The 13,242-nt window shown below is 44.2% G+C and overlaps 1 protein-coding gene across 1 annotated transcript in view; it reads right to left on the bottom strand.

Annotated features, from left to right (window-relative positions):
- The window catches only part of LOC118102964 (L-amino-acid oxidase), a 24,470-nt gene that overhangs the window by 1,280 nt on the left and 9,948 nt on the right, over positions 1–13,242 (bottom strand). Inside the window, exon 9 of the mRNA XM_047338971.1 lies at positions 4,143–4,167. Within this exon, the coding sequence (XP_047194927.1) occupies positions 4,143–4,167 (25 nt within the window). The remainder of the gene's footprint in view (positions 1–4,142; positions 4,168–13,242) is intronic.

Below are 13,242 nucleotides of genomic sequence, written 5' to 3'. Positions count from 1 at the left end.
ATCGGGACCACCCTTCAAAGGAAGGGAAAAGATACTCAATTTATTGAATAAGTCTCATAAAAGTACAAACTACAAATTTGGAACTCTGATTAACAATTAAATTAATAACTATAACCAAAATTACCACATAGATAGTTAGCTAAGTTGAAGGATATAGAGTTCTTGACAGTGTAGAGGTTGGCAAAATTCACTTATGCAACATTAATGAAAAAACATTTGTGAAAGAAAAACATTTATTATGAATATCATAAAGTATAAAAAACACAAATTACTAACGGTGTACTTAATATATAAAGATGTGTATGCGAGTATGCGTGTGTGTGTCTGTGTGTCTGTGTGCTTCCAAAATGGCGGCTGGCCACTTCGAAGATAACACCCTCCCCCCTTTGGAGGGTTTACGACATGTGGCGGGGGTCAGAGATAATTAGGTGCTGAGATATGCGTGTGTCGGTGTGTTGGTGCCAAATTAGAGAAAGTTACTAGATGCATGCAAGGAAAGACTGAAGAGCATAACTAACATTAACTTTCAAATAACTTGTAACCAAAATATCACAGCAACACAAATCAAACTTATAAACATCACAAGGTATCGTATAAACAGTCTTTGCTTAGCCTAGTATAATTATTAAGTCCAGTTGTGTTACCCGTCCGTGGAAAGGGGAAAAAGGTTGCTGGTTTGTTCGAAGTTCTGTGAAATCGTCTTGCTGGTTTGTGGCTCCTGCCTTCGTGGTTCTGTTGAGCTGTGCAGCTCAGTTGCTGTTTGAAGTTCTCCGGCAGGATATCGCGTCGCTGCTTAAAGGTTGGTAGAGCTTGGATTGCGAGGAGGTTTCCTTGGTGAGATGAGCTGGAAGCTGCAACTTTCCTCGATGAAGTTGATTTGAGTTGAAAGAGTGAGCTGGACCGCCACCCTTCTCCTCTGAGAGGATTCGTGGAAGGAGCGGTGTGCTCCTCTCGAAGAGTTGGATGGAAAGAGAAGATGTGAGCTGGAGAAGCCAGGCTTCTCCCCTCGGCGATGCAGGGAAAGAGAGTGAAGAAAGGGGGAGACCTGGCCTTATATTGGCCCGGTGACCTCACAGGTCATGGGGCCCAGAATGACCAATAGGAGTTGAAACTTGTGTCCCTGGTAGGTTTTCACACCTCTGTGTGACATTGAGGCCCCTAGGAGACTGAGTTCTGGAGGCTCTGGTTTTCTCCAGAACAAAGGGGCATGCGGCTTCAGGCTTTTGACTGCACATGTAGGCTGAACTTTGGTTCCCCAAATACCAGATCCCAAAACTCCTTCAGTATTTTTACTCATTCTTTTAGGCCCAGGTCTTGTAAAACACAGTCATTACTTAGGTGCTCGGTCTTGAAGGATCGTACCTCCAACCACGCTCATTGGAGGCTGAGCGGGGGACTTAAAGGTGCAGGGCACCAGTCCCTCACAATTTATTATGCATTTCATCCTCGCATGGCAGTGGGGTAGAGCGGGTCGTCCACTAACTAGCGGGTCGATTTATTTATTTATTTTTACTTCCAGGGAGGAGCACTTCAGCCTTTAATAAAACATTTTCCCTTCACACATATGTGTGACCCTCACAGTGTCAGACCTGGCATCTCCGACCTAAAATATGCATCAGGACAAACGTGTTTGTCTTGATGCCCTCAGCCTGGGTGACTCATTAGGTGCATGGACAGCTGCCAGTCAGAGAGGAGGGAAGTGGCATTCCTCCACAAGTCTTAATCTGAGTCGGTGGGTCAACGCTTCCTTCCCGTAGATTCAATCAAGCTCACAGATATGATTCCTCTAAATTCCCAGGGAAATCTGTCAGAATCCCGTAAAGTGGAACCAAATTCCAGGATCTCTGTGTTTGTCCGTATACGAGTCAAATTTGAACAGATTCCCTTTGGCTTTTCAAAGTGATGCTGAACCTGTCAAAACTACATGATCTAATATTGAGTTTCCCTGTTATCTGCAGTTTCCTAGAGAAACGTCCACCCCCACGCAAAGTGTTTTCCTCATTTTGGCTGAACGGGAGCTTTTCCCCGGACTGTGGTCGTCCTGAAATCACCACTAATTGATGGAGTTCATTTCCAATCCTCCATTACATTTGATTGTCTGAATCCTCATTCTGAAGTTTAGTGCCTTTTAAACTTGTGTGTGTCTGTGTGAGTGTGTACTTGTGCTGCCCATGTTTTGGGGACATACGACCTGGTGAGACGAGGGGTAGTTATTTTCTTCAAGTGACGTAAACATGACATGACGGCCTCTCAAAAGTGAAGCCAAATTGTCTTGATCGCCCCCTGGAGGCTGGCTGCAGTACTTGTCATGAACCCCACCTGCTCCATGAACTAAAAACTAAAAAGTATCAAATTAATTCCTTGTTTCTTTCTACCTTTTAACAAACATATTTCACATCTACCCATTAAAAGCTTAAATTCTTGCCTGCCACTCAATCATGCAATATGAGAGGTCGAACCAATGCAGCCCTATTGTTCATGTTGTTACTGCTCTGGAGAACAAACCGAGTTTACAGTGTTCTTTACATTTATATTTTCTTCGAAAGGCTTTAAAATTATGTCTGATACATGATACAAAGTACAATATACATCGATATATACTTGTGACATGTGGCTGCAGAGGGCGCTGTTGCTGGGTAGAAGTTAATGTTGCTTTAATTTGTCCATGCAAATTAATTTGTTCGTAGCTTCTAACTCTTAGTCTCTTGCTATCAGCTGTGGGACTTTATATTACACCGAGACATTACCTAATATCTCAAAAGTGTCTGAACCAGTTTGAAGTTTCCCAGGTAGGCTGAAGTGCAGATCCGCCCATTTCTGTGACTATAATAATGTGTTGACAGCTATGGAAGGTACCTTGTCTGCTGGTATGTGACTGGGAACTGTGGGGGAATGTGTGATCAACCCCATCATACATTCCGTGACACTTTCTTTTGTGCAGCATGAAGGCCACACCTTAAATGTTCTGATAACTTTAGCTGGAGTGACATGCTCTGTAAAACTACACGGGCACATTTCATGCATGTGAGCGCACAGATGTGGTGTTTTAATCCAGTCGGGCCTGTGCTAGATCAGATTTCTCATGGTTCTACACAGTATATTAGTTTATTAATTTAAGGAACCCTTGTTCACAGTTAACACGGGTAAGAAGACGACATAGAGATTGTTATGGAGTCCAAACTCTATAGATTCTGCATGAGGCTATTTCCCTATTTGACTGGTGGAGTCTGACAAACGTCTGACCACAGACTCCCAGTGGGTGACGTCACAGTTGTTCAAGAGGTTTTAGGTGCAACTTATTCTCACGTAGTTTGGTCTAAATTAGGAATATAAAACCACATTCTATATAATCGCGTCACTTTTTAAAATCAAGATTAAAGACTTAAGGATTTATCTAGATGTTGCGTCGGTGTGTGGTTGAAGAAAGGAAGGAGGCGATGGAAAGAGACGGGTGTGAAAGGCTGGAGGAGAAGGTGGAGAGCAGATGGACAGATGAAGGCTGTGACGAGTGAGGGGACATTGATTGTGACACGATATTCAGCAGAGATTGGATGTAATGATGCTGATGTAATGATATGAAACCTTTTCAACCCCCCCCCAAATCAGATGCACACGGACAGAGGGAGAATATTGATGTGTGTGTGTGTGTGTGTGTGTGTGTGTGTGTTGCTCAAGAACCGAATCTTCTTCTTAGCACCAAGTTATTTCCGTCGTCCTGATTAGAGCAGCTGTTGATGGACGAGCGTCTCCGTGTCGCAAGACGTCCGGTGAGCTCCATTGTTCAGAGATTCCCGAGAAGCCCTGTAATGCTCTCGTCGAACAAGTTGAGCTGATCACTGAGACGGCGACAAATAAGTTTCAACGTTAAAAAGAAAAGAAATCTGGATGGTAGATCAAAATGGATGAAAAGTCGAGCAACAAGAGTTGTCAGATTCTTCAAACGAAGAAACCGTGACGTGGTCATGTGACACATCAAACCTGACTCTACTCTATGATGCCAGAGTCATTATAATGGACGATGCACTGCTGCAGCTATTGGCTCATTTATCTCTTGCTTGTACATTTTAATTTTTGCTCAATCTATTGACGCCCGTGCAGCCAGCAGCCCTGTCGCTGATCCCCGGGCTAACGCTCGTATTCACGGTGCGCTGTCGACTGTGTGCGAGTCTGCGAATGAGAGGAAGAAAGAAGATAGGTGCTCCTTGCACGCGTGGGTTCGAACGATGTCTAGTGGAACAACCACCGGACTTTTAGAGTTTCACAGACCTGAAGGATCTACACTAAGAAGCATTTAATTTGTCGTGGATGCACAAAAAGTGAAGTTCTTATTAGGAGAGAGAAGGTGGAGTAAGACGGCCCCTGAATACATCATCATTTCCTGATGAATTGAACAGTTTTCTCTGTCAATAACAATCATAACGGTTGAGTGGAAATGACTAATGCAAAACTTGAATGAATCTCCTCCAGGGGATGTTTTGTTTTTCATTTGTTAGCATGTGCACAGCAAATCAATGCTGTGTGTGTGTGTGTGTGTGTGTGTGTGTGTGTGTGTGTGTGTGTGTGTGTGTGTGTGTGTGTGTGTGTGTGTGTGTGTGTGTGTGTGTGTGTGTGTGTGTGTGTGTGTGTGTCTGCTGCAGAAGAACACACAATATCATCAATATATAATGTTTAAATATGATTCGTCTCTCTTTGTGGACGCTTCAGGTGCCTGAAACGCCCGGGAACAGAAAAGCCGGTTGAAGATATTTCTGGATCCATTAGTTTTGGCCTTTTGAGGCAAAATGCAATCAGATTAGCGGCGAACAAGCTATTTCATGCTGATTAAAGCAACAAGCAGGAAACATTCGCCTCCGTGCTGCTTGTACAGACTCAGGCTTTTGCTGAATGCATTTACATAAATAGTGGAATAATGGGAGTGAGTGTGTGGTGTTGCAGGAGGCGTCGGTGAAGGTGGACGTTGAAATCACAGAAACTTCAACGACTTCTTCTTCGACAACAACAATAATAATAATAATAATAAACCTTGTTTCCAAAGCACCTTTTCAAAACCACAGTTACGAAGATGCTTCACAAAATAAAATACGTAAGCACAAAGATGGCAAATCCTAAAAAAAAACTATAAAAGAACAAGCATAAAATATGAAAGTTTATATCATTGTAACAGTAAAATAGAAATATAGAAAACAAAAACTATAAGAAAAATCTAAGCTATAAAAAGGCCAGTCTATAGAGGTAACAGCCGTGGGGGGGGGGCAATGAGTACATATAGTGTGAGCAGTCAACTCATAGCTTTATGATCAGAATGTACAGAATCTGTCTCTGTCTTTTCATCACGGATGATTGACAGATGGAGATGATCCGACACAATGAGAGCAGGAACATATCAACATTCCTGAAATCGTGTGTGTGTGTGTGTGTGTGTGTGTGTGTGTGTGTGTGTGTGTGTGTGTGTGTGTGTGTGTGTGTGTGTGTGTGTGTGTGTGTGTGTGTGTGTGTGTGTGTGTGTGTGTGTGTGTGTGTGTGTGTGAACTTGACGACCCATGAGAAGCTTCAGCTCTGTTCAAACTTTAAAAATCAGGGCACGCTAAGATTGAATGTTGGTTTTACGTCTTTGTACCGATTTTTGAATTGCTCTCTCATGCACACACACACACACACACACACACACACACACACACACACACACACGGAAAAGCACAATTTCATTCCTATGAGCGAGCCGTGACGATCGCCACCAATTATGATGCCTTTTATTATTTGTATTCTCTCTGTGAAGTTGTTTTGCCTTTTTCACACCTTTCAGAATAATCTTTTTTAAGACTGTTCTTTCTGCTCGTTGCAAACGACAACAAACCCCTCGCACACACACACACACACACACACACACACACACACACACACACAGACTCACTGGGGAGGCAGTGATACATGATTGATAGTTTGCGTTCATCTCTCTCTCCTCTCCTCCTCGGGCCTAAAGTGTGAACGTGCTCTTCACACATTTATAATTTAGAGAAAGGACACTTTCAGATTCACGGCTCCACCAGAAATTATAGAAATTTTGTTTTTTATAGCTCTTGTGGTTTAATTCAGTGTGTTTATAACAACTTTTAATTAACTTTAGAAACCAAATACGTTGTGTAATGGAAGCCTGAACACAAGATGGTCGACGGCTGTGAGGCAGCGAAGCCGACGACTCCATCACCTGTGACCGTTCGTTGTAAATGTCACCGCAGCCCGACACACCACCTGAATCGCGACGAAATAACAACCGTTTCAAACTTGTTGTCGACGACAGAAACAAACGGAGCAGGCGACACGTTGAGTGGAGGAGTTAACAGGCTGTTAACAGGCAGCGGAGTTAAGTTCCAGACCTGGTTGGTGCTTCCCCGACGGTGGAAGAGCATCTTTAAGACTCGGGCTCTGTCCTCTAACAAGCATCACGAGCACAAACCGAGCAGCTCTGATGCACCTCTTTGTTTTCCTCGACTCATTCAGCACTTCGCACTGAAGCTTTACTCGTGTGCCTCTTTGGATAAAAGCATCTGCATAATGAATCGTAACGTGAGGAAATCTGAGAACCGCTCATCCGATCCACTTCGGGCTTGGCAGGTGTGAACGCGCGGTTGTGAATTCAGAGCAATTTGGACACGTGCGTCTGGAATAAACAGGCGAACAGAGACTCGTCGGTGCAAAGCGACGTCAAATGGTTGTGCCAAAACAGTATGTAATGGGTGGCTGTGGGAGGGTTTTATCCCTTCACGGTCAGAATTGGATGGATTGAATTGGAGAGAGAGATGTAGACTTGTACTAGCATCTTGAGGCAGACCTTGTTACACAACATTAACCATCACACACACACACACACACACACACACAACCAGCAGGCGATCCAACACAGAAGCAAGCTGCAAGTGTCTGTCTCTCTATATCTCGCATTCTCTATCCCTCTATCATTCCTTACCTCTCTCTAAATCGATCTCTCTCTCTCTCTCTCTCTCTCTCTTTGTTTGTGTCTCTTTCTCAATCTCTCAATAGCTCTCTCTCCGACTTTCTTTCTTTCTCTCTCCCTCTATCTCCGTCTCTCTCTCACTCTCTATTGATTTCTACCTCTCTCCATCAATCTATCGCAATCTGTCTCTCTATCAAGCTCTGAATCCATCCATCTCTGTGTATATCTCCATCAATCTCTCTCTCTCTCTCTCTCTCCATATCTCGGTCTGTCTCGCTCGACCTCGATTCCTCACCACAAAGACGAAACGAATGAACACAGATAATAAGATGAATAAAAAACAAACTTTTATTTTCGTGGATGAGACAAAACGAATGAACGTGTGAATCACTGAGCGTCTGAAGCTTTGATTGATGCAGAAGGTCGTCTTCATCACAGCAGGAAAACACAAATGGAACTATTCTCCTTTTACAGTGATAATGAATCAAACAGTCGAGGCTATTCCGTTGTTGGAGAGTGAAAAGTGGAACGTTTCACCTTCTCCTTCTTGAAGTTGAAACGTGCGAAGCGAAGACTCAGAGACGCAGAATCACGAACTCTGCAGCTGATTTACATTCCGCTCCGCGTCGCGCTGATCGTTAAATGTAAATCCGCGGTTTCTTCACGTTAATGAATGTCAGAGGTAACGAGACAGAACAAAAAACTCAAACGACGGGAGCCACTAACAGGAAGAAGTGTCGAGCTGTGCTCATGTTTGTTCTGACGACGTAGGAAGACGGCTAAAAGTTGAGTTGTGTCAAAAGTTTGAGGTGTTTCGACCTTTTTATTTGAGTTTGAAACTTCAAATTCAAACAGCAGTATTACATATATACAGATATTTATATATATAGATACAACATGAGCGTAGGGTTTGTATCACCCTGATGTTTGGGTCCAAAAGGTGTGTGTGTGTGTGTGTGTGTGTGTGTGTGTGTGTGTGTGTGTGTGTGTGTGTGTGTGTGTGTGTGTGTGTGTGTGTGTGTGTGTGTGTGTGTGTGTGTGTGTGTGTGTGTGTGTGTGTGTGTGTGATTGAATGGTTGTTTATTTTACACACACACACACACAAGGTGAAGCAGCATGAAATGGTAAATTGACAGCTGAGGAATCACGAGTGGATGTCACAGTGAACGAGCTCGGAGCAAAGTGAATGGATTTGGTGGTGTGTGTGCACACAGCGGGAGATTGGCTGTCATATTTTATTCTGGCATTCATCGGTGTCACCCATCTGTTACACAGTGATGCCAGGTGGGCAAAGAGAGTGGCAAGAGCGTGTGCGTGTGCGTGTGCGTGTGCGTGTGTGTGTGTGTGTGTGTGTGTGTGTGTGTGTGTGTGTGTGTGTGTGTGTGTGTGTGTGTGTGTGTGTGTGTGTGTGTGTGTGTGTGTGTGTGAATATCAGACGTGCGTTGAATTACTGTAGTTCTTTTGAATTTAGTTTTTACATGGTTTCCTGGACCCAAATTCCAGACACACTACAAAGCAGTGAAGAATATTTAATAACAAACAGGTTGAGAGTCTTATTTGTCAAGTTCACAGGGAAGAAGAGACTCAGGACGTCCATTCCTAAATAATCCACGGCCCATTCAGTCCAGTGTCTCCGTCAAAACGTCCCTTGATTCCACCAGAGGAGACGACGCTTATGACAAAACACAACCTCATTGAATAATTGTGCGTATGTGTTGTGTTTGCGTCCCCTGTTGCATTTAATTCCCAGACGTGTAAATGAGCCTCAACCTTCCCCCGTGACTTCCTCTGTCTGCATCGCTCTGCTCTGACCCATCAGGACGTCCTGGTGACTCTGAAGTGACGGATCAGGAAGCGACAGCCTGTTGTTTGAAACCTCCACTGAAACGGCACAAGTAGAAAAACAGAGCAGAGCTGACGGGGGGGAATGAAATGGATCCGTGTCCGGGGTTAAGACCCTGTATCGACAACAATCAGAGAGGATCATGGGTCGGAGACAAGGCGGCTTTGAGAAACGTTACCTACGTTGGAAAGGCAGCGGGATCGACGTGGGAGGTTTTTTGTGTGTGTGTGTGTGTGTGTGTTCACCCGGAGAAGTCGACATGAAGGGAGGTTTTGTAGTTCGCAGCCCACTCGCCTCTCAGAGCTCCACTCGGATGAGTCACGCTGTCGATCGCTCCGTGCACAGAGAGTCGGGCCCGTGGTTAATATTCTTCCTCTGGCCTGCGGACGCGCAGCAGCAGGGTTCCTCGTCTTCCTCAGCGGAGACATGTGGAGAAAGTGCAAGTGGTGTTTGAGAGCGAGAACATTTAGTCCAGTCCTCACTTCTTTAAAAAGCTGTTTGAGGGTTAGGACTTGGATTTGAGGTTAATGCTAAGGTAAGGGTCGGGTTGAGTGGTGCGGGTGTGATGGATAATGCATCTGTGAGTGAAGAACATGTGCGTGTTTTCTAGAAAAGTAAGAAAAGATAAATAATACATCGTCTTGTGGGACGTCTGTAGAAAGTATCGTCTCTCCTTCGGCAGCAGAAACAGTCCGACATCACATGACCCTTTTTATCACGTGTTCATAATCGCTTGTTCATCATTAGACAGAAAATGGAGACAAAAACGGCACAAATGGGATTTTTAAAATGTATTTATCCTGTCGACTAAATTACTGCCACGAGCCCATTATGCGTTTTAAGCTTTCAGAATAATTCCGCAGATCCAGGAGCATGAGACTTAGAATTCAAAATGAGAGCAGCACCTTGTCATTATCATTTAAATGAGACCTCATAAGTGACGACTGGTTCAGGATCCGACTCCCAGACCCTCATCAATCATCGGCTTCCCAGACAAACGTCTCGTCACAGACTCAGAGTCAGTTTGGCTTCACCAGCACGAAAAACGCGTGAGCACGTGTTTGTACTTCTAAGTGTTATTTGTTAATATTTAGCACCTTTAATAAAATCTCCACCTCGTGCAGCCGTTAAGTCTCTAAACTTTAAAAACAATATTTCTGCTCCCGGGGTGGTCGTAAGAAAACCTCTTTATTTTTTTCCTCTGAGCTTTTCTAACGTTCTCTGCTCCGTCCGTCGTCTCCAGGGGAATAACAGTGAGGAGGGGAGGGAGAGGGGGGGGGTGACTCATCCGATTTTAAAGACGCATCGTAAAAGAGCCTCGCTGTCTTCTCCAACTCCTCCTTTGTCTCAATTGGTCCCTGAAGTCTCGGTCTTCCCCTCTCAGCTCTCTGCACTTTAGTCTAAAGATGCCCCCAGGAGGTCGGGGCGGAGGTGGGGGTATTTTTAGCCACACGACCTGCGTACAAAGACTTTCTCTCCAAAATGAGGTGTCCGCTCTTTGAAGTGGGTTCCACCTGCTGCACCTGGGTGATTGCCGTCATGAAAGTGGGGCCCATTCTCGGACACTGTCACCTTCGCTATTATTCTGCTTTTTGAAGCGTGAATCACCTGTAATTTAGAAAAACGGGCGAATCTGAGGAAGGAAAAATAGATGAAGTATCATCATCTGGGACAGAGCTGCTCTGTCTCCTCCTCAGGTCACACATTCAGCCCAAAAAATGTGATTTCACTTTTTTATTTAGTCCGTTCTGTGTCTGAACCACAGACCGTAAATAAAGATGGACGACACGGGAAAGACGTCTGTGCAGCGATCAGAGGGTGAGCCTCGATCTCATTTTGTCACTGCTCAGGGAAAATGTGAGTTGCATTTCTCATGTGTTTAATTGAAACCTGTTTATCCCCCATTTACCACACTCATCTACGGAGGATTATAGATGAAGACGAGGAGGATGAGGAAGAGTTGTAGAAGAGAGGGAGATAAGAAGCTCAGAGGGAGGAGGTGGAGAGAGGAAAATAGGATTAAATACAGGAAGATCAAGTTATTATTATCGTTAGTACTCAACAGTTGTAATCTTCCTGCAGCACATTTCCCAGAAATCATCAACCAATCAGCGCTGGTTGTTGCTCATGGTTTAGTGTGGGTGGAGCTCTTCTCTTTTTCTGCCTGCAGAAGGCCACCAGGGGGCGACCCAGATGTTTTGGCTTCACGTTTGTGGAGCTCTCATGTCGTCCATCTTTACACAGTCTGTGGTTTATTTGCGTGTTAAACCATTTAGAGCTTCATTCAGTCTGATTCGTGAGGGTTTTGAAATCTGAGTCGAGACGGATTATTTATTGTTAAAAAGACGAAATTGCACTGGAAGCTTTTCACAATGTGAAATATGTTTTCCCGTCTCTTGCTGACGTCTGCAGCTGTGACTGTGACGGACAGATGGTTCGTCCAATCACCTGTCAATCTGTCACCTGCCCTCCTTTCAAAAAGTTTCCAATGAACTCTCCACAGATGTTTCTGGGTAACAAACATCTGGCTCCTCGGGTCAACTCGATGGATGGAGAAAGCTGTCGCTGGATTAACATCACGAAAGAAAACGTATTGTGACTTTTATTTTACTGATTGTCAAACAAAGATCAGAGGAAACATCTTCACTCTAAGACCTCGAAGTGGAAATCTGTGCATCGTGTGTGTGTGTCAGAGAAGCAGTGCAGCTTTTCATGCAGATTGCGGCTCACGCCTCGTGTTCACGGCGACGAGGAGGAAGACATTGATGTCTGATTGGCCAGATGCTCCTCTGGCTGCAGAGGAGCATGAATCTAATGAGCCCAGAGATCTGAGAAAGTCTCGCGCTCGGTGAATAATTACTGACATTTTCCCCTGATGAGTGTCTCACACAGGAGATTTCAGGAGGATGAACATGTATCTGCAGCTCCACACCACGATCACACCTGCACAGTCTCTGATCCAGTCGTGTTATTTTCTTCCCTGCAGGAGGTATCGCCTCCTTTATTGGAAAATTATCTTCTCCCTTTGGAAAGAGACAATTCAATCTTCAGGTCTCACATTTCCATTTTGCAGGATGCTTATCTCACTGTGGTTTATTAAACCAGTGACCTCTGACCTCAGCAGTGTCTGCAATGTGCAAACGCCACATTCACGCTTTTCTTCTGGAGAAATATGAATTATATTAAAACACCTGGAGTCTGTGTCGGGTTAATTTGATCCACGACCACATGACACTACTTTACGGTTTGTCACAGACTAGATGATGTCTCCTCATGTGCTGCTTTGACACATCTGAGACTTCAACTACAATCATGTGCACCAGTGAGTTAATGGTGAGAATATTTCGTCGCCGCTCATCTCCAGACGATTCACTTTGAGAGCTCTGATACTTTCAGGGCCAGGACCTGAGTCTGCAGAGTTTCATGCTCAGCGCTGATTGGCTTTCGTGAAGCGAGCGCCGCGCCTGTGAAGATAATTAGAGTGCACTCTGATATCGATCCTCTTTGTGTGCACGTGCTAAACTCACTGTGACAAGACTAATGTGTGTCGGTTTTGATCTCGGATCGATAATGATGGACAAGAAAAACTTTTGGTGCGAGTTGCATCATTTTCATCAGCACTTCTTCCCCAAAGGCATCAATCCACCAGTCAAGTGTTCGACTTGTCTCCGGTGTGAGATTCTTTAGAACGGTTGGATGCAAACAAACTGTGACATTCTCACTGATGACCGTGTGTGTGTGTGTGTGTGTCTGTGTGTGTCTGTGTGTGTTTGTGTGTGCAGACTGCGCCCTTTCAATCCATTACAGCAAATGAAAACAACACAGCCGTAATGTCAAATCCTCTTCCCATCATCATTCATTCTCCCTGTGGATCCTCACCCAGACACACATGCTCCACACAAACTCCATTTATCCATCATCACGCTTTTCCTAATCTATTCGACCCTTTTTCAGAAACAAATCTATGTGACCAGACGGTGGCGGCTCGTAATCGATGGATTTTTACAAAACCACCGTCTCTCGCCGAGCTTTTCTCCCGCGTCTGTGATTAAGGTAATTTTTCTACAGTCGCTGTGAAGTGACTTGACCTTGGAGAAGGTCACCGCCTCAGCCACTCGCTTCTCGAAACATTTTCTATGTGTTTTTAATGAAAGAATAATTTGTTGTCCTCATTTGACCCGTATGGTGTAATTTTAGCGTTGCTGTAAAAATAATGCGTTGGTGAAGTTCGTCTCTCTTAAGTGTCGGGGTTTGTCAGTTCAGATATCACATTGCATTTAAAATATTTAAAGGTTTTGTATCTAAGTGCTTCTCATCCGCCAGAAGAAAACAGCAACATGACTAATATTCCACAGAGATGTTGTTATATGTGATTTTTTTTTAAAAAGCAGGAAACACGGGATCATTAAAAATCTACAAGGTTTTATTATTACGAGAGAGTAAATTA

Source organism: Hippoglossus stenolepis, chromosome 23 (assembly GCF_022539355.2).
Source record: "Hippoglossus stenolepis isolate QCI-W04-F060 chromosome 23, HSTE1.2, whole genome shotgun sequence".
NCBI classification, from domain to species: Eukaryota; Metazoa; Chordata; class Actinopteri; order Pleuronectiformes; family Pleuronectidae; genus Hippoglossus; species Hippoglossus stenolepis.
The sequence above is the reverse complement of the archived record's forward strand: the minus strand, read 5'-3'. Positions and strand labels throughout refer to the sequence as shown.